At 35.2% G+C, this 22,549-nt stretch overlaps 1 protein-coding gene across 1 annotated transcript in view; it reads right to left on the bottom strand.

The window, feature by feature from the left end:
- Nucleotides 1-21,274, bottom strand: part of LOC136039174 (uncharacterized) — a gene marked incomplete in the record, with an annotated part of 228,537 nt that extends 207,263 nt beyond the window's left edge. The window contains 2 exon segments of the mRNA XM_065722689.1: nucleotides 1,158-1,352; nucleotides 21,137-21,274. Coding sequence (XP_065578761.1) covers nucleotides 1,158-1,352; nucleotides 21,137-21,248 — 307 coding nt within the window.
- Between the last annotated feature and the right edge of the window lie 1,275 nt (nucleotides 21,275-22,549).

The following is a 22,549-nucleotide window of genomic DNA, read 5'->3' on the forward strand; positions in this document are numbered from 1 at the left end:
TCGTTCTATAGTTGTCAAAGGTATTGTTTGGAATCAAAAAACCGTTCACGAATGGACAGAGGTGGCCTGGCGTTTCTAGTAAAGGACTCTATACAGTACTAGGTCCGTGGTGATCTTTTGGCTTGGCTAGAGGGTGAGTTTGTATCTGTAATATGTTGCTTCAACCACATATTTTTCTACTTTGACCGAAGTTGACCAAATAACATAAATAACTGAGACAGTCACAGTACCAAGAACAAATCTATGAAACTCTTGTGGTTTTTTATTCACAATAAAGATCGTTGACTTCCCTAAATGTTATTCTATCCCATTTTCTACGGCTATATTGAGAAAAAGGGGGGATATAATCCCAGGGGACTATTTATTTTTGAAACTTAGTTGTCTTTTATCTTTGAAAGCATTGAGAGTTTGTGGGTTGACTATAAAATTTGACTGAAAAGACAATAAAATTGTGTTGGCAAAATTTCAATCAAAGCAGGTAAAACCCCCCGAAACTTGCAGAGCTGCCAATCAAATGGCATTTCTTTTGTGGTGAATTTTGGCATTTTCCTAGCAGGTATACTAAAACTTTTTAGGGACTTGTTTTTGCTCAATTTTAAAAAGAAAATTCTGATTTATTTAACGAAAAAATAAGATACACATTTTCTAATAATAGAAGTCTCAGTAAAACTGAATGTTGCTATCTCTGGTATAAAACAGGCGAAATTACGAGGTTTTTCTAAGATTCCAGGGAAAGTAGGTGTCAGCTTCTAGTTTTCTGCCGTTTATGAAGATTGCTTATCTACAAGTTATGGCAACACTGCCCAATCAATTCTAAACAGTTTAGCCACACAAACTAAAAAAAAATTATAATGGACAAGTTAGGCTGATTCTCTATGGTATTGAATCCCCTTGATAGTAACGTTGAATTTTGGAAACAATCAAAAGTAAGTGTTATTTAGATATAAATAATATTGGAAGGTTCGTCGGGGTAGGTGCAGGGTATTGTGAAGATTTTCTGGAATGATTGCTTTTAGTGTTTTGTCAGTCTATGTTGTCATTGTATTCTTTTTTTGCTTGTTTATTGTGTGTCACAATAGCCCAAAAGGGCTTTCGTGTGAATAAATCTATCCGTCTATCTATCTAAAAAGTGTGCCTTGTAGAACAAAAACATTTACCTGAATTACCAACTGTTGATCTAAAAAAGTCATGGCCATCTTTACCAATTGGAGCATTTTTTTCGCTAGTAATTGAGGCCAAATCATCTAAGTTTTCTTTAGACACAGTTTCTCTCTTGGTCCGAATCGTCAAGTCTACAAGTTCAATCTGTTCTCGTCCAAAACCACCATTGTTATATGCTGGTAATTCATATCCTGAAAAGAAAGAAAAATTCTAAAATTGTCAAGGAACTTGCTTGTGCTTATGCTATGCATAAGCAATCCAAGAGCCAGATTACAACTTCTTTAGCCAGAATACAACTCCTTTAGCCAGAATACAACCTTCGCCAGAATATAGCCATGTCACCTAATACAGAAGCCTTTACGGTAGCTGTCAACAGAAATTGGTGCAGCAAGCCACAGCGCACAATTATATCGCTAGAACACAGCCGTATCACCTAGTACAGAAGCCTTTAAGGTAGCTGTCAACAGAAATTGGTGCAGCAAGCCACAGCGCACAGTTATATCACCAGAATATAGCCATGTCATCTAGTACTGAAGCCTTTACTGAAATCTTTAAGTTAGCTGTCAGCAGAGATTGGTGCAGCAAGCCACAGCGCACAGTTATGTCACCAGAATATAGCCATGTCATCTAGTACTGAAGCCTTTAAGTTGGCTGTCAATAGAGATTGGTGCAGCAAGCCACGGTGCACAGTTAAATCGCCAGAATATAGGCATGTCACCTAGTACTGAAGCCTTTAAGTTAGCTGTAAGCAGAGATTGGTGCAACAAGCCACAGCGCACAGTTATATCGCCAGAATATAGCCATGTCACCTAGTACTGAAGCCTTTAAGTTAGCTGTCAGCAGAGATTGGTGCAACAAGCCACAGCGCACAGTTATATCGCCAGAATATAGCCATGTCACCTAGTACTGAAGCCTTTAAGTTAGCTGTCAGCAGAGATCGGTGCAACAAGCCACAGCGCACATTTATATCGCCAGAATATAGCCATGACACCTAGTACTGAAGCCTCGTCACCTAGTACTTCAGTACTGAAGTACTGAAGTTAGCTGTCAGCAGTTAGCTGTCAGCAGAGATTGGTGCAACAAGCCACAGCACACAGTTATATCGCCAGAATATAGCCAAGTCACCTAGTACTGAAGCTTTTAAGCTAGCTAACAACAATGATTGCCACAGCAAGCCACGGCGCAGAGTTATATCACCAGAATATAGCCATGACATCTAGTAATGAAGCCTTTAAGTTGGCTGTCAACAGAGATTGGTGCAGCAAGCCACGGTGCACAGTTAAATCGCCAGAATATAGGCATGTCACCTAGTACTGAAGTCTTTAAGTTAGCTGTCAACAGAGATTGGTGCAACAAGCCACAGCGCACAGTTATATAGCCAGAATATAGCCATGTCACCTAGTACTGAAGCCTTTAAGTTAGCTGTCAGCAGAGATTGGTGCAACAAGCCATAGCGCACAGTTATATCGCCAGAATATAGCCATGTCACCTAGTACTGAAGCCTTTAAGCTAGCTAACAACAATGATTGCCACAGCAAGCCATGGCGCACAGTTTGGGATGCACCCAATGAGCTGAATCACCATCACAAAAACAGTTGCAAATTTTAAAAAAGTGGCAAACTCAAAAATTTACAGTAAACAGATTGCAAAGACTTATTGGATATACTTGGCATATGAAAAAACGAATAAACAAAAAGAGGAGGAAAATAAAATACAAACAACCATGTCTAAGTAAAAATAAAAGTAAGTGTACAACATAAGTAGGCCTAAGCATATAAGTAAGCATACAAGTAAAAATAATTATTCTGATTCTGCATAAATCTTCTATGCTTTTGAATATCTAGATCATTTAGTCGCTTTTGATGAGACCACCTTGGAGTCCATACTAAATGTTTTACCACAATTTTTAAGTAATCAGCTAAAAAAAAAACAAAAAAAAAAAACAAGAGCTAACAGCTCATTTGGCACTTGTGACGAGGCAAGAAGAGCTAAGAGCCAAGAGATCATATGGTATGAGCTCTAATGAAATTCTATGAATCAATAGATGGATTTAAAAGGAAAATAAGAGGCTTAATGCCGGTCAGGATTTAAAATAAGAGCTCTGAGTCACGATGTCCTTCTAAATATCAAAATTCATTAAGATCCGATCACCCACTCGTAAGTTATCAATACCTAACTTTTTCTAATTTTTCCTCTCCCTTTAGCCCCCCAGATGGTCGAATCTGGGAAAACGACTTTATCAAGTCAATTTGCGCAGCTCCCTGACCCGCCTACCAATTTTCACCGTCCTAGCACGTCCAGAAGCATCAAACTCGCCAAATCAGTGAACCCCCCCAAACAGAGCAAATCCAGTACAGTTCCATCAGTCACGTATCAAGGACATTTCCTTATTCTATCCACCAAGCTTCATCCCGAGTCCTCCACTCCATGTGTTTTCCAGGATTTCCCCCTCCAACTCCCCCCAATGTCAAAAGATCTGGTCGGGATTTGAAATAAGAGCTCTGAGACATGAATTCCTTCTAAATATCAAATTTCATTAAATCCGATCATCTATTCGTAAGATAAAAATACCCCAATTTTCACGTTTTCCAAGAATTCCGGTTTCCCCCTCCAACCCCCCCCCCCCCCCAATGTCACAGATTCTGGTCGGAATTTAAAATTAGAGCTTTAAAGCACAAGATCCTTCTAAATATCAAGTTTCATTAAGCTCTGGTCACCCTTTCGTAAATTACAAATACCTCAATTTTCAAAATTACCCCCCCCCCCTCCAACTACCTCAAAGAGAGCGGATCCGTCCTGGTTATGTCAGTCACGTATCTTGGACAGGCTTTTATTCTTCCCGTCCAGTTTCATCCTGATCTCACTCCTTTAAGTATTTTCTAAGATTACTGGCCCCTCCCAACCCCCCCCCCCCAAATGTCACAAGATCCGGTTGGGATTTAACATAAGAGCTCTGAGACACAATATCCTTCTAACTATCAAATTTCATTGAGATCCGATCGCCCGTTTGTAAGTTAAAAATACCTCGTTTTTTCTAATTTTTCAGAATTACCCCCCCCCCCCCCAACTAGCCCAAAGAGAGCGGATCCGTTCCGGTTAAGTCAATCATGTATCTAGGACTTGTGCTTATTTTCCCCACCAAGTTTCATCACGATCCCTCCACTCTAAGTGTTTTCCAAGTTTTAGGTTTCCCCCTCCCAACTCCCCCCCCCCCAATGTCAACAGATCCGGTCAGGATTTAAAATAAGAGCTTCGAGACACGATATCCTTCTAAATATTAAATTTCATTGAGATCCAATCACCCATTCGTAAGTTAAAAATACCTAATTTTTTCTAATTTTTCAGAATTACCCCCCCTCCACTACCTCAAAGAGAGCGGATCCATTCCGGTTATGTCAATCATGTATCTAGGAATTGTGCTTATTTTTCCCACCAAGTTTCATCCCGATCCCTCCACTCTAAGTGTTTCCAAAGATTTTAGGTTTTCCCTCCCATATCCCCCCAATGTCACCAGATCCGGTCGAGATTTAAAATAACAGCTCTGAGACAAGATATCCTTCCAAACATCTAATTTCATTAAGATCTGATCAACCGTTCGTAAGTTAAAAATACTTCAATTTTTCTATTTTTTTCGAATTAACGGACCCCCCACCCCCCCCACCCAGATGGTCAAATCAGAAAAACGACTATTTCAATTTTAATCTGGTCCGGTCCCTGATACGCCTGCCAAGTCTCATCGTCCTAGCTTACCTAAAGTAGCAAAACTGGAACCAACAGACCAACAGAATTTGCAATTGCTATATGTAACCTGGTTAATACCAAGTGCCACAAAAAAAAGATAAAGGCATCGATTTAAATTGAGAAATTTTCAAAAACCGTAGTTACGATGTTCTAATAAAAGGAGACTCTGCACACATTCCTCTAAAAAAAAAAAAAAAATAAAAAATCAGACACATCCAATGACAGACACCATCTGTAGGCTATCCATGTAAAGAATTCATCCCCCATTTAATTTCTTCAATAGTCTTTTCATTTGTGTCTTGTTTTTCAATCCATTTTTTATTTTTGTAAGGTTATTTCCAAAGGATGTTTTTTTATAGTACATATGTATATGTTTTGTTTAAGTACTGAATACAGCTTAGTAGAGGTCATTCCTCTACTAAGAAGAATTACTCTCATTTGATTTGTCTTTTTGTTTCTTCATGTTTTTTTTTATAGAATTAAATTTTTAAAAAACGGTTTTTTTTCATCTGAAAGTAAGTAGGAACATTCAAACTTAAAACGAACAGAAATTATTACACATATAAGGGGGCTGCCCCCTCCTTAACAGCTCGCTCTTTACGCTAAAGTTTTTTAGTACTTTTAAAAAGGTTTACTGTTGTAATTAAATGACCATTGTGTTTCAGGAGTCATCTTTAAAGAATTGGAACAAAATTCCGACTTTAGCGCAAAGAGCGAGGTGTTGAAGAGAGGGCAGTCCCCTTCCTATACGTAAATATTTCTGTTCGTTTTAAGTTTTAACGTTGTATCTTACTTTCAGTTGAAAAAACTTGTTTTTTTATTTAATTTCTGATCATTTTTAAATAATACAAGGAAATATGGACACACCTTGGCCAGATGGACCTTAAAGACCCTGCTTCTGGGGCTGTGTGTGTGTCTTTGGGGAGGGGGGGGGGGTCATGTTATATCCAAAGACATAGTTATTTTGCCTATCAACTATGATGAACAAAACATCTAACTCAAATTTTGAATGGACCATTTTGGAAAAAAAGAGGCGAGAGGAGGTTTTGGTCACTTAAAAAGCGCACTAGAACTTTTAATTTACGTTCGAATGAGCCATCTCAAGATGTCCTAGGACCAATGGGTCGATACGATCACCCTTGGGAAAAACAAAAAAAAGCAACAAATAAATAAATAAACATAAATCCATGACATCTCTTCTGGCAAAAAATACAAAATTCCACAGTTTTGCAGATAAGAGCTTGAAAGGTCTACAGTAGGGTTCTCAGGTACGCTGAATAGCCCAAAAAAGCTATTACAGCTTCCAGTAAATGATGTTATTGCAGTAGCTGATAAAAAATGAAAGAATTGCAATTCAATTCTGAAATCAGTAAAAATAATAATAATAACAAAGATGTTCAAGTCATATGCATATTACTATTAGAAGGGCTGGATTTCAATCTTTCGATGGCCTCTAGACAAACATAATCAGGAGCAAGATGCAGCTACAGTCTTGCAGATTCAGAGCAGCAACTACCTCCTCAGCTTTCATGCCAATTTTTATTAACATTTAAGTATATTTATCAAGCAACAACAAAAAAATCTTCAAAATTGTAGTCCATAAATTTATAACAGCAAATAAACTTCCAGTAGGCTCCCCCATCCCCTGCTTCTTTCCAAAATGTTGTATCTACCACCAAGTAAATGAAGAAATCCTTTAAACAACCAATTTTTGTCATTGCAATGCTTAACTACTTATTCTAAATTCAGTTCAGTTTTTTCATTTATAAATCAAATACATTTAAGTAATATGCAAGTACCCGCCCAAAGAAAGATACAAAAAAGCACTTGCGACTGGGTAGGTACATAAAACTCAGTATCTACCTAAAAATTCACGACAAAAAAAAATGAGAAAAAATAAAATAATAATAATAATAACCAATAAAAACCAATCTCTCATCAACTCGTCAATAATAATAATTAATTTCATAATAACAAACAGAAAAGACAGAAAAAAAAGGAAAATAAATAAATAAAAAACTATGAAACATCTTTTTAACTCATTTTTAAATAACCCCAGGTGCTCAGCCGCCCAAATGCACAAAATAGAATTAATAGACCTCAACACAACCATAGTGAAAAGCCAAACAACCATATTTTTGAACCAACAACATTAGAATATTTAAAGTGAAACTTCAAAAGCTTAAAAGAAGAGACTTCACTTACAAGTAATAAACCTCTATGAATTTATGTGTCCTTAATTTTATTTATTTATGTATTTATTAATACCAAATACGGCAAGCTTTCAAGCTTGTCGCAATAAATATAATAAATAGAAGTTATGACAACATAATACACAACATAATACATAATACAACTGACAACATAGTACACACATATAAATCGATGAAAATAACGACTACAACAAACACTGACAAATAATACTATAAATTATTTAAAAATGATTTACTTTGAAAATTTGTTTCTGCTAGTCTTGTTTTGAATTTATTTATGTCGTCTGTTAGAAATGTTTTAGGTGGAAGGTCATTCCATGGCTTCCACACCCTGCTGTAAAATGAATGTTGGCCTATTTTCCTTTTTGACAGTGAGGGGTACAATTTATGTGGGTGTTATGCTGATAAGAAACTTTCATTCCTGGTCGAACTCTCATGGAGGGTCAAAAGAAAGGATCCATCAATCATCCAATCAAGACTGTCAATCATCCATCAATCATCCTGGTGATTTTGCATAGATTGCAGCTCAGTGGTTATTGTAACCTTACCAATCAGTTTCAAATTACCAGGGTATAGAGAAGGTAAAGTTTGATACAGACATATGTAGAGCAATGTGATCCTGACTGACAAACTTCAAAAGGAAAACTTTAAATACTACCCATCATCATACAAGAGGACACTCCAAGAAGCTGTCAAAGTTAAGCTTCCAATCAAAAATCCATCAAAAATACTTCTCAAGGAGTGTCACAAACCACTGGAATGAACTAGCCCAGAGACAAGGAACTGATATCAGGCAATTAAAAGAATTAACAAAAGAGTAATTAACCAATTAGTTTCAAATTATCAAGAAGCTGTCAAAGTTAAGCTTCCAATCAAAAATCCATCAAATATAAGGAGTGTCATAAACCACTGGAATGAACTAGCCCAGAGACAAGGAACTGATATCAGGCAATTAAAAGAATTAACAAAAGAATAATTGACCAATTAGTTTCAAATTATCAGAGTATAGAAAAGGTAAGGTTTGATACAGACATATGTAGAGCAATGTGATCCTGACTTACAAACTTCAAAAGGAAAACTTTAAATACTACCCATCATCATACAAGAGGACACTCCAAGAAGCTGTCAAAGTTAAGCTTCCAATCAAAAATCCATCAAATATACTTCTCAAGGAGTGTCACAAACCACTGGAATGAACTAGCCCAGAGACAAGGAACTGATATCAGGCAATTAAAAGAATTAACAAAAGAGTAATTAACCAATTAGTTTCAAATTATCAAGAAGCTGTCAAAGTTAAGCTTCCAATCAAAAATCCATCAAATATAAGGAGTGTCATAAACCACTGGAATGAACTAGCCCAGAGACAAGGAACTGATATCAGGCAATTAAAAGAATTAACAAAAGAGTAATTAACCAATTAGTTTCAAATTATCAAGAAGCTGTCAAAGTTAAGCTTCCAATCAAAAATCCATCAAATATACTTCTCAAGGAGTGTCACAAACCACTGGAATGAACTAGCCCAGAGACAAGGAACTGATATCAGGCAATTAAAAGAATTAACAAAAGAGTAATTAACCAATTAGTTTCAAATTATCAAGAAGCTGTCAAAGTTAAGCTTCCAATCAAAAATCCATCAAATATAAGGAGTGTCATAAACCACTGGAATGAACTAGCCCAGAGACACGGAACTGATATCAGGCAATTAAAAGAATTAACAAAAGAATAATTGACCAATTAGTTTCAAATTATCAGAGTATAGAGAAGGTAAGGTTTGATACAGACATATGTAGAGCAATGTGATCCTGACTTACAAACTTCAAAAAGAAAACTTTCAATACTACCCATCATCATACAAGAGGACACTCCAAGAAGCTGTCAAAGTTAAGCTTCCAATCAAAAATCCATCAAATATACTTCTCAAGGAGTGTCACAAACCACTGGAATGAACTAGCCCAGAGACAAGGAACTGATATCAGGCAATTAAAAGAATTAACAAAAGAGTAATTAACCAATTAGTTTCAAATTATCAAGAAGCTGTCAAAGTTAAGCTTCCAATCAAAAATCCATCAAATATAAGGAGTGTCATAAACCACTGGAATGAACTAGCCCAGAGACAAGGAACTGATATCAGGCAATTAAAAGAATTAACAAAAGAATAATTGACCAATTAGTTTCAAATTATCAGAGTATAGAGAAGGTAAGGTTTGATACAGACATATGTAGAGCAATGTGATCCTGACTTACAAACTTCAAAAGGAAAACTTTAAATACTACCCATCATCATACAAGAGGACACTCCAAGAAGCTGTCAAAGTTAAGCTTCCAATCAAAAATCCATCAAATATACTTCTCAAGGAGTGTCACAAACCACTGGAATGAACTAGCCCAGAGACAAGGAACTGATATCAGGCAATTAAAAGAATTAACAAAAGATCTTTAAACTTTGTTAAAGAGAGAAAGATTTTGTACAAAAAAGTTACAGTAACAAATCATACAAGAATTATGGCAGCCATATTAGCAGATTAATATACACACACAGTACGTTTTCAGTGTTTTCTCAACTAGTACCTAGCAAGGAGCAAACCATCTTTGACACTATTAGGCTCTTTGAACATTTTTGGCTCTTTACTAGAATTAGTACAAGAAAGAAGATAAAGAGACTCATCATTGATACACAGACTAAAATATAATTTTCTTGGGTTTTCAAAAAAAGAAAACTTTTATTCAAACTTTTAGAACATGATGATTTGAATTTTTCATTTTTCCTTTTGATCAATCTCTATTTTCAAGGATAAACAGAAATGGCACAAAATATAGTTGTTTGTGAAAATTCATTTTTCTTTACTCTATCAAGATGAATTTATTAAAAAATCTTGTGGACATGATAATTTTACCCTCAAGCAAGCCTTTTAAAAACTATCTACCCTACTATATAATTGTTTCGCTTTTTCTATTTACATATTTTATATGAAGTCCCAATTGTCTTAATGAGAGTTTTATACCAAGTTTTGCTGTTTTTTTTTCAAAGTATGCAGGAAATTCCTGAGTGTAGAAACTGGCAATGTTGCTGAGAAAAAAGCACCTATGGTATCTGATGCTTTGTCACTTTGATTCAATTCAGTTCAATTTATTAATATAATATGCTTAACAAATAAAATACACTGGTCACCACAGAGAGGCAGAGCTCATGATTGTGGTGACCCCATCAATATTTGTAACATAAACAGTATTAGTTGAAGATCCAATACCCAAGTCCACAGCCCAGCACACAAAGCAGAAAGACAAAATAAAAATCACAATAACAAAACAATCAAACAAACGTGCACAGAGAATGACATCATGAGCAATCAGAGACAATGGATTAAAAAAAAAAAAAAAAAAGATTTATATATATTATAAAGATTGATTTATAAAGACTGTGAACTTGTCTTTTAAGGGTCTTTGAAATGCATGGAACACATAAAAGAAAACAGAATCCTTCTCCCAGTAGGCCTATCAGTTTATATTTAACTATCCTACTTAATCTGCCAATATTTTGCCACTAGATTTTAGCTTAAAACAATTCTTGAAAATAAGCAATGTTGATAATTTATCACTAAAAGAGAAATACCAAATTTAATATGAACTGTAGGCTAATAATATTAATTATCCACTTTTACTTTATTTTTTTTATTTTTTAATGAACTTGGGAGATGCTACACTGTAAGAAGCACTAGCAATTTTCAATCTCTATTTTTCAAAGCCAATTTTCAAACACCTTTGTATTTATAATCCCTGAAGAAACCATTTGTTTCTATTTCAACAGCTATCACCTTACTAGCATCAGGGTATAAGAGCATAGCAGTCCTACCTAATGTGATCTTCTTCAATTTTAATATAGAGGGCTAAGAACCACAAGGTTGCAGCTATTGCTGCAGCCATGGTATACATAATTAAGGGGAATGATTCATTGATATGACTAAACAAATGATACAATTAGTTAAATTTGGTCATTTTCTTGGCAGAATTCAAGGGATTACTACCCATCATTTTTCAAGCATTAAAATCTGCCCAACACTGCTCAAAATACCCTTTCTAAGTGAAATGATTTCTAGAACCATGCATTTATTAATTCTTATCTTTGTCAGGTAAACTGGTTTTAGCAAGCTTGACACTAACATAGATATATAAGCTGTATCTGAAATAAGAGATCAAGGGTCTGTAAAGGGCTTACAATTGAATTTTTGATGAAAATGAATGTCAAAATTGAACAAGATGAAATTCTACAGGTAAATTTGTTTCTTTGCTATCTAAATACTCTGTTAATGTAACTATTTGGTAAAGCTTTTTATTAAGAGAATATTCAGATAGCCAAGAAACTAACCTACCGTTGGAATCAAGTTTCATCCTGAATCCAAATATGACATTCATTTCTCTTGCAAAATCTTTCTAATCTTACTTAAATACATAGCTTATATCATATATTTCATATGCATTAATTGATTCTCAATTTTGTCACCATCAATTCAATTAAGGGACACAATAGCTTTACCAACAGTGAGGCTATTGCATGAATGATGCTACAGCTATATCTAAAATAAAAGAAAAAAGGAGAAATATGGAGTTCATATAATTGACCTATGCATAAAGTGAACATACCACTCAATGCCATTATTCATACTCTTTCTAGTTACTACAACTGCTTTTCTTGCAAATCTAATTTTCAGCTTCTTTAGACCCTTGAAAAATGATAATTTCATTATAAGATTTATTTAAAGCTATATAATCAGTTAACATTGATTTGTTACAATTGAGTCAGATAAAACTATTCAAAACATCCATTTTTCTATCCACCATGTTTCTTCTGTCAGTTTTGATATTTTTTACTTCTTCCTTCTTCTTCTTATTCAGCAGACGGGCTTTTCAGTCGATACTATTTAGCCCTTTTCCTTTTGGCTCACTCTGTGGGATCAACAGAGCTATGGAGCTGGTTTGTCTTATATGATTTGTATCTGCTCAGATTTCTTGGAGTATATCTTTTGATACCAGCAGTTGAATTATAAGAGAGTATATATTGATCTCTGTGCTCTGCGAGAGAGTATGGTCAGCAAGACTCTTGGCTGTTAGTGGAATTTTGTGGTGTTTGAAGCATTCTAACATTTTACATCGCAGGGTATACTGTGCAGACGTCAGCATATTACATTCAAATAGGCAGTGATCTATTGTTTCATTCTTAAGATTACATGACCTGCAAAGGGGGGACGAGGGAACTTCGCCACTTGAATTAGGGATCTGATAAGAAAATGCCTGAAAATTTAGCCCATTTGAACCTGACCGAATTCTATGATAAATCTTGGAAAGGTGCTTACTTGGGAAAGGTGATAGAGTAGGATTCTTATTATTTATCAGTACCTCTGTAAGTCTCCAGCGGTAAATATCTCTAATGGGGATTGGTCTCCCACTTGGCTGGTCAATATTTAAAGCATTTTTTGCTATTTCATCTGCCTTATGGTTACCTATTATACCCGAGTGGCTTGGAATATACTGTATATGAGTTAAAATACCTTTTGAAGCAAAAATATCAATAATCCTAAGACAAAGAAATGTGTCAATATCCATCTTATTTTGAGAAGCTGACGAAAGAAGCTCAAGGCTTGACAAAGAGTCAGAATATATTATAATATTTTTAATATTAACGTTCATATATTCATTAACCGTGAGGAGATCTAATGCCATGATTATGGCATTTAGCTCGGCAGACATTACAGATGAATTATCTTGTAATCTCTCTCCTAAAGCGATATTATGGGTTGGGAAGAATGCTCCGCTTGCCACTTTCTCATTCATTTTGGACCCATCTACAAAAATTTGGAAATGGTTTTTATAAGCAACATTATTTATTTTGGCAAATTTTTTCTGAATGAAGGAAATGGGGGTAAGTTCTTTGATCCACTTTGAGAAGTCAGTCCTTATTATGGGGGTTGACCAACTCCAAGGGGGGGGGGGAATGTGGGTGCAATAGATTTTACTGGCACTGGGAACTTCTTCTGGATATTTGCATATTCATTTGCAACGCCTCTAAACATAGATAGATTTCTTAACCAGTTATGCAGGGTATGAGAATCATTGGCCTCAATTTTCGTAAGGTACTTAATTAGTAGATATCTTCTTCTTTCATTTATTGGTGATAGTCCACTCTCAGTAAGCAGAAACTTAGTTTTTGTTGGTTTCCTAAGACCAAATATAAGACGAATTATATCATTTTGCGTCGTTTCGATTTTTTGCATGTGGGTCTTAGCACAAGCACCATATACTATGAGGCCATAATCAATATGGGGTCTTATATATGATTTATAAAATTGGAGTAGTGTTTTCTCATTACAGCCCCAAGGTGTGGCTAGTAGCCTTTTAATTATTCTTATTTTTCTATAGCACTTTTTTATTGTATTTGTAATGTGGAGGTGGAAATTTAGTTTTTGGTCAAGTATGAGCCCTAGATAATTAATTTGATTGTCCTCTGGGATAAGTATTCCATTTAATGTTAGCCTAGCATCATAATGATTTCGCTTATGGTGGAATTGGATAATTTTTTACTTTGTGGGTGCAGTAGGTAAAATGGACTTTGGGAGAACTTTTCAAATTGGAAAAGTGCATTTTGCAACTTTGAATGAGCAATCTCGAAGGTATTGCCAGTTGCCCATAATACCAGATCGTCAGCGTACTGTAGATTGGTATGTGTGAGGTTCATGTCCCACAGAAATAGTGAAAATAGGAGGCAGCTCAGGACTGCACCCTGTGGAAGGCCTTTGGTTATTGAAGCTTTGGGTGAAGAGGCTGAACCTACACAAACAATGAAACTTCGGTTTTCAATAAAGGATTTTATGAAGGATATAAGTTTGGGGGGTAGCCCAAGGTTTGTAAGTTTAACTAAGAGAATCTGGTGGTCAACATTATCATAAGCTCCTTCAAAATCTAGGAAAGCAGCAGTTAAGACATTATTTTTTGATAGGGATTCATTTATTGCATTTATTGATGAGTGGTGTTTCCTGAAGCCAGTTTGAGTATGAGGTATCAGATTATTCTTCTCAACAAACCATAGCAACCGATGGTAAATCATTTTCTCCATTAATTTTCCCAGCACTGGGGTAATCATTATGGGTCTATATGACTGAGGGTCATGTTTAGGTTTGTTTTTCTTTAAAATTGGTATGAGAGATGAACATTCCAGTTATTAGGGAATGTGGATGTAGCCCATGCATGGTTATAGCAATTTAGGAGCTCCTGTTTGTACAAAGGGGTAAGATTCTTTAACCATATAGGGTGTATATTATCATAGCTACTTGTAGCATTGGCCTTGATATGCTGTATAGCATTATTCAATTCATGTATTGAGAAGGGATGGTTTATATAATGTGAACCTGGTCGGGGCTGGTAAATAGGATTTGTCATGATTTGTGTGGTGATATTTTTGTTTTTTGATGTTAGCTTTTTTGAGAAAAGGGAGGCAAATAATTTTGTCTTATCAAAGTCATTATCATAGTGGGAATTCTCATGTATTAGTTCATACACAAGAGGGTTGGAGGATTTTTTTTCCCACAGATTTTGCTTATAAGTCTATGTATTCTTGGCTCAGATGTTTCTCTGGAAAGATTATTTGCAAAATTATTCCAATAGTTATATTTAGCATTAGTTATTGTTCTCTTGAGGTTAGCCTCTGCTTGTAATTTACTTAAATATGTGGCAGGGGATGGTTTTCTTAGGTATGCTCTCCTAGTTGCATTTTTTATTCTCCACATAATTTGGCAATCTTTTGTCCACCATGCTTTAGGGGTGTGTTTAGGGATGGTTTTCCTAGGTGAATTTCTTGGGATAGCTTGATTAGCTGCATTTGTTAATATTGATGTCATAGCTTCAGCACACGTGTCAGCAGTTACAACTGAGGTATGAGATTTCTGGGTTGAACTTAGGACTTCTTCATTAAGCTTATTTCTAAACATGGTCCAATTTGCTTTGGTGTTGACATATTTAGGGATGTGTGGGAGAATGTTGGCTGGTTCATTTAAAGAGGATACTATTGCAAAATGGTCAGTGCATAGATTCTCAATTTTCTTAATATAAATTTTATTTAATATATTTATCGAAACAATTTGTAGGTCAATAGTTGAGAATTTGCCACTTTTGGGGTTAAAATATGTATTTAGATTAGGAGGGGTAGCAATTGCTAAATCGGCATTATTTGAAATCAATCTCTCAATAAGCTTACCAGCTTTATTTGCTGGCTTATCCCCCCACAGAAGACTGTGGGCATTAAAATCCCCGCAGATGATTATGTTTTTTAGCATATTAGAATTAGTAATATAAGTGAAAAAATCCATGGCATCTGTAGTCTGGCCATTAGGGTTATAAAGATTTAATATGTATGTTTTTGTATTATTTATCCAGACATTGATACCAATAACATCAACATCATTTGAAAAATCTGGGAAATTAATACCGCAAAATTTAATATTATTATTTAAAATTATAGCTACGCCACCTCCTTTTCTCTGTGAAGACCTATCCTTTCTCAGGATAGTATATCTTGGAAGCTTTGTTTGTTGGTTATTAGTCAAATGGGTTTCTTGAAGGCAAGCAATATCAATGGAATTATTATTCATAAAAGATAAAAGTTCATTTAACTTATTTTCCGAAAGTGATCTTACATTCCACTGAAGTATTGAAATATGCTGCTTTGTTGTTTTAATTTTCATTTTGCTGTGTATCAATCTTTGGCTTTGCTAGGAGCAGAGCAAGATCTTTTTTTTTGCTTGGATATGCATGTGATTGGGTAGGTACAATTTTGCCAATTCGCTTATTATTTTTGCTTTTTGTGGTTGTTTTAGGTTCATTGACTGTACTGCATTAGAATTTAGTATAAATAGGCACATGTTAGGTGTTAATTCATTTGGATTTTCATCTGGCTTTTTGTTGATAATTTGATTAATACCCGTTATTAAATCAGGAGTTAAGCAGGGTTGTGTTGTATCCCCCTTTATATGGATCATTTTGATGGACTTCGTCTTAAGGAGCACAGGAAAGGCAATTGGAGACCATGGAATCAAATGGGGAGGAAGAACGCTCCTGGACTTAGATTATGCTGATGATTTAAGCATATTAGATGAAAGTGTGAGCAAAATGAATGAATTTTTAGAGGTTTTATGAGTTCAGGGTGCTAAAATAGGCTTGAAAATTAATGCTAAGAAGACTAAGTCACTAAGGTTAGGAATAAGTGAAGATGAACAGGTGACCTTAGGTAACGAAAAGATTGATCAGGTTGGGAGCTTCAGTTACCTTGGTAGTATTATTAGTAAAGATGGTGGGAGCAGTGAAGATGTTAAAAGTAGAATAGCTAAAGCTCAGGGTGTTTTTTTTCACAGTTAAAAAAAGTTTGGAAGAATAGAAAGATAAGCCTACAAACCAAGATTAGAATATTGGAAGCTACAGTGATGACAGTGGTCAAATATGGCTCTGAAGCATGGACACTCCGAAAAGCAGATGAAAATTTACTAGATGTTTTCCAGAGAAATTGCCTATGGATTGTTCTGGGTACCCGGCTGACTGACCGTATTTCAAACAGTAGGTTGTACGAAAAGTGTGGTTCAATCCCGCTTTCTGGGGCTATAATGAAAGAAAGGTTGAGATGGCTGGGCCACGTTCTACGGATGAAGGATGACAGATTACCAAAGATTGTCCTTTTTGGCCAACCGTCTGGGGCTACACGGAAAGCAGGTCGTCCTTGTCTGGGTTGGGAGGATGTCATAAATAAGGATTTAAAGGAAATGGGAACTTCCTGGGAGGGTGTAAAGAGGGAGGCTTTAAATAGATTAGGTTGGAGGAGGAGCGTGCGTAGCTGTGTTGGCCTCAGGCAGCTTGGTGCTGCAGTGAGTTATTAGTAGTAGTAGTAGTAGTAGTAATACTTCTGATTCATTACTACTTGGGAGAGGTGGCCATTCTGATCTTCTATCATTACTTGTAGAGGCTAGAAGGTTTGTCCAGGGTGAATCTCTCTTATAGGAATGTGAGCTTGGTTGCTTTGAGGAAGGAGTCTTATTGGGGGTGCTTGAAGCTTTTGGTAGAATGGTTTGTCTGTGGGTGAGAGGGTTGGGTGGTTTCATAAAGTTTTTGGTCAAGTGTGATTGAGCTGCATTTGCTTCCATTGCTGCAAAAGGGTAAGGTATGTTTTTTTCTGTTGCTATTTGGAGTGTTAGTGCTCGTTTTTTATATACAGGGCATAAAGTTTTATTAGTAGAATCGTGGGGACCATTGCAGTTGATACATTTTGGCTGATTGTTTTTACAATTTATCATTCCAGTGGGGTGGGAGTTTTTACAAGAATTGCATTCATGTAATGTTTCACTGCATGTGTTTTTTGTGTGTCCTAGTCTTAGACATTTTTGGCATTGGATAGGTTTTGGCTTGTAGGGCTTGTGGGGTTTCCTTTGTCCAAATAGGAATATCTGATCCAGGTTATTATTTTCTTCTCTTAGTGTGAATAAGAAAGACTTGCTTAACTTTTGGCCATTGGCATCTGGTTTACCCAATTGGGTTACATCAGCTACTGAGATTGGGTTACCAGTTCTGTCAGAGAGTCCTTCTTTTAGATCCTGAATAGGAATTTCTGGAGGGATGTTATACACTACTATTTTAGTTGGGTTTTGGTTTGGGGTCCAAAGAACAGATTTTATAGGTATGTTAAGAAGAGATTTTGAATTCTGTAATAATATATCTGCTGATTTAGAATCTTGAAGGGCTATTAGCAGAGATCCATCACGGTTAATGTTTAATGAAAACATTGATTTTAACAGTTTAAAGATTGCAACCCTCAAGAGAGCTATCTTTTTTATCTCAAATGGGGTATCTGGAGTGATTTTTAAGTAAATTCCAAGGTTTTGTGAGGGGAATGTTGGATCATGGGGAGGGGTATTATTTTTGATTGGTGAAATCTTTTTCCTTTTTTTTTTAGTTTCTTGATAGGACCTCTTGAAATTCATTTTCAGTCTCATCCTGTATTGTGACATATGCCCGACTTCCACCTTTGTGTTATTCAATGACCCCTCATGTGAGCTTTGAGAAAGTTGACTTGACCAGCCAAGGGGTTGAATGTTTTCAGTGGTACTTGGGGTAGGGTCCGGGGGAATTTTTTTGGGTGGTGTTCTATGCATTGCCTATTGGAATAAGCTTTAATACAAATAAAAAGAAGAAGAGAAAAATTGATATTATAAAACCAGACTGTCTGCCACTCTTTCAAAGGGAGGACTTCACCATCCACAAAAAAACACTATAGTGTTGTCTAGAAGATGGTTTGGTATAAGATTGGTTCAACTGACTGCTGATAAATCTAGGTAAATATCACAAGAACTTTTATTATAAATTTCTTAAAGCGTTGCTGTTGTGTAATGACTTAAAGGTGAAATGGTAGTTTTTAAGCAGCCTAACAGAATAAGAAGAAAACATGGCAGAATCGTTTTGAATATTTTTTTATTTAACTTAATTTTGACAAATCAACATTTGTGAATTGTACAACTTATACAAAATGGATTTATAATGGAATATTAAGTTTGAAACAAATGTTTTAACCCATTTTTATATGCAAAAATATAGAGAAAGATGATTTTCAAGGGTCCTAAAAGGGCTTAAAATTGAATTTACAAGAAAAGCAATTATTGTATTCAGAGTGAGCATAAAAAATAAAACCAAGTGATATGTTCACTTCATTTATAGGTCAATTGTATGAACTACTCTATATTACCTCTATATCCGGCATCATCCCTGAGGGTATGAAGACCTTAAAATTGAATTTGGAACAGAAATTGAATATCATATTTGGATTCAGGATGAATTTCTGATCCTAGAAGTAAGTTTTTTCTTAGCTATCTGAATCAAGGATAGACTAGGCCTAACCTTCTATGATTGGATAGAATTCTAGTTTAGCTACTTTTTGCTATCTTGGAAAGGGTTTAGTGCAGAAAAAATTAAACTTTCAGGGATGAGTCTACAAACTTAAGAATGTCCTGGGAATGTTGGCTATTTTGAAGTACCTATCTCTGCTTCTTCTTCTCTCTGGAGGGCCCTGACCTCTGATGACCTTTGAAATCTTTGTGTTATAAAAGTGAAACCTTAAAAAATAGATCTTATGGTTAAATGAAGATCAAACAAACTGTTTTAAGCTTCACAACTTTGCTCATGTCCAATTTATGAAGTTTCAAAGATATGGAAATATATTTCCTAAATTAAAAAAAAACCATTGATATGGCTTAAAATTCTACCCAAATAACAAAAATTGCATTTTTAGCACTAAAGCCAGAGAAAATGAACTTAGAAATCAGAAGAGGGTTAATGTAGCCTAGGCTAGTAACTTGGCAATACCTTCCCAGAGTATGTTTTTGGCCTGGATTCATTACTGAAGGTTCCATTTTCCTAATCTAGCCCCTTTCCAAGAAAGAAAAAAGTAGCTAAACTTGAATTTTACCAAGGATTGCCCCAAGCTATGGTGACTGTATGCAGTAACCTTGGGTAAAAGATGTCTTTTTGGGAAATAACACTTTTCTTTGGCATTAAGGAAAAATAGAGATGGGTTTTTAGACCATCTCTATTTTACTACAATAGTTTTTGAATGCTGACTCCTCTTGACAAAATCTATTTTAGTTTGATGAATCCTCTAGGATAAGGGGACACAGTAAGAAGTTGTCCTGGAAGAGGGCAGATACCAGAGTCCACAACAGCTACTTCTCTAATAGAGTGATTACCTATTGGGACAATCTTCCTAATACTGATGTAACTGCTCTCTCTCTGTTGATGCCTTTAAGATCACTGTTCACAAGATTAGGTCCATTCAGCCATCAAAGACAGAGTGGGATACAATTGGGTCAATGGCTCCCTTTCATCAATAGCCAGACTATACATGATTTTTTCCTTATATATGCTGAACAATGTAATTTAAAGAAATTTAAGGTAATGATGCAATGGGAGGTGGTAAGCCCAATTCTTGCTGAAATTTTCTCTAGTAATTTTGCAACTAGTAATTTGTTGGTGCCTTTGCACTGGTGATTTCTCTTCTCATTAAAATTTGATGTGCACAAACACACATAAAAAAAATAAAAAAAAATACAGCAATGGTTAGTTTACATATTTAATATATGCTATTCTTTACCCCCACCCCCCTGATGTGCAAATATATAGCCCAAATTTGTTTCTAAACTATTACAGATTTGTAATGACCCCATATCTGATTCATTTTTAAGAGGTCAAGAGGTCAAAAAGTGCTTAAATCTGAATTTCCAGTAGAAGCAATTATTATATTTGTTAAGAGCATTAAAAAAGGCATCAAGTGGTATATTCACTTTATATGAAAGCCAGTAATACCGTTTGCTCTAATTTTACCCTAAATTGTTGTCAGCTTCACAACTTTGCTCAATCCCAATTTATAAGGTTTTAATAATTTCATAAATTATTAAATAAATAAATAAATTTCATAAATTTTGAAAAAACATTGATATGGCTCAGAATTCTACTAAAATAACAAGAATTGCATTTTCAGAACTTAAGGCAGAGAAAAAGCAACTGGTAACTGAAAATTAAGGTAAATAGCTATTGTTTTGTCAAAATTTCAAGAGTTGTATAGACCTGTCATGTAGGCAAATTTCACGGCCCTCTAGAGGGATAAAGAGTGGAGGTGGGTACTTTACCTTCCCGGGATATACTTTAGCCTGTAGACCCATCCCCAAAAGTTTCATTATCCTAACCTAACCCCTTTCCAAGATTGCAAGAGGTCACTAAACTAGAATTTTACCAGATTTTTAACTATTAATTAATATAAACAATTATTCTCAATTCATTTTCGGTAACAAGGTTTGAGGGTTTTAGTTTTACATAATTTTGTTCAATTGGATACTGATTTTTCACCCAATAAGCTATAAAAAAAGGTAGAGAAAAACATGAAAGCATTATTAGTAAAACTCAAGGTATACTAAAAAAACATATAGTTATAAAAGCAGAATATTTACCATTCACACAAAAGATAAAAAGAATGAAAACTCCAAAGTTAGGCAACAGGTACATCTTTGGCAAATTTCCTTTCACTTCTTCTTCAGATGAGCCTGGCGAATATGAAATCATAAGATAAAGGATGTTTCAGAGGCGAAACAATCACAGAGGGGGAAGGACACCTCCCACCATGATTAAAAAAAAGTTAGAAACTGAATTTAAAAAGAAATCAGCTGTAAGTAAGGAACAACGTTAAAACTCAAAGCAAACATAATTATTCCATATCCTGTATGAGGAGGGCTCTCTTTCAAGGATTCTCTTTTACAATCCATGCTCATTACGCTCAAGTTTGACTTTTTGTTAAAACTTTTTTAAGAAAGACTGCTTGGAAATAACGGCTATTGAATTTGAGTAAGAAATATTTTTAAGAGCTTTAATGCTTTAAAATAAAAACGAAGGATTGAGTAGGGCCAGTCTACCTTATATAAGGAACATTTTTCTGTTCGTTTTGAGCTTTAACATGTTTTTTTTTACTTAATTTAATTGAGGTTGACTGAGCAGTGGTAAGAATAGTCATGGTAAAGGTGTTCAATATAGGATTTTCTGAAGAGAAGTGTTAGATGTGGTATTGGAATCGAAGCATAAGCTGTAGTTGTAGTAACAGCAAAAGCAAAACTAAATGCTTTTAGTAGCGCTAAAGCTTGGAATGATTCAACGTTAAAAATTAACTATTGTATCAAAATTTTGACTGACGAATTCAGAAGATTTGAGCTGGGCTTATTAGGAGTTCTAGAAACTCCAATCCCGGGGGAGGGAAGCATGATATCAGTTGATACATAACTTTTTTACTGTGGTAGGAAGGATAGGGTACATAGACAGGCAGTAGGGCTTGCAATGAATAAGGAAGCTACGAAGTCTAGTTTCGGCTAAGAATGTAATAATAATAAAATACTAATCGTTCATTGTATAACTAAAAGGCTCAGGGTATCAGTTATAGTAGTATATGCCCCTGCATAAATGACTGACGGAAATACTAGCGACTCAGATAATTTTTACTTAAAGTTACAGGAGCAGATAGACATGTTCCCATGTAGAAATATGATTTATACATTAGGGGATTTTAACGCAAAGGTCGGTAGAAATAGGGATAGATGATATCCAAGCCTAGGTAAATTTGGTGTAGGAAGAAAACAGTAATTGCTACAGACTTTAGCAATTTTTAAGTATAACAGTTCAGTTATAACCAAAACGGTGTTTGGTCAAAAAACGGCCCAGAAGTTAAAATGGTATTCATGTGATGGTAAGAAAAAAACCTTATTGATTACGTTATTGTAAACCGAAGACTGGCAGGACCAATGCAAGATAGTAGGGTATATAAAAGTGCTGTTATTTATGCTAAAATAAAAACCATCATCTGCTAGTGTATAGGGTTA

Source organism: Artemia franciscana, chromosome 19 (assembly GCF_032884065.1).
Source record: "Artemia franciscana chromosome 19, ASM3288406v1, whole genome shotgun sequence".
Taxonomy (NCBI): Eukaryota; Metazoa; Arthropoda; class Branchiopoda; order Anostraca; family Artemiidae; genus Artemia; species Artemia franciscana.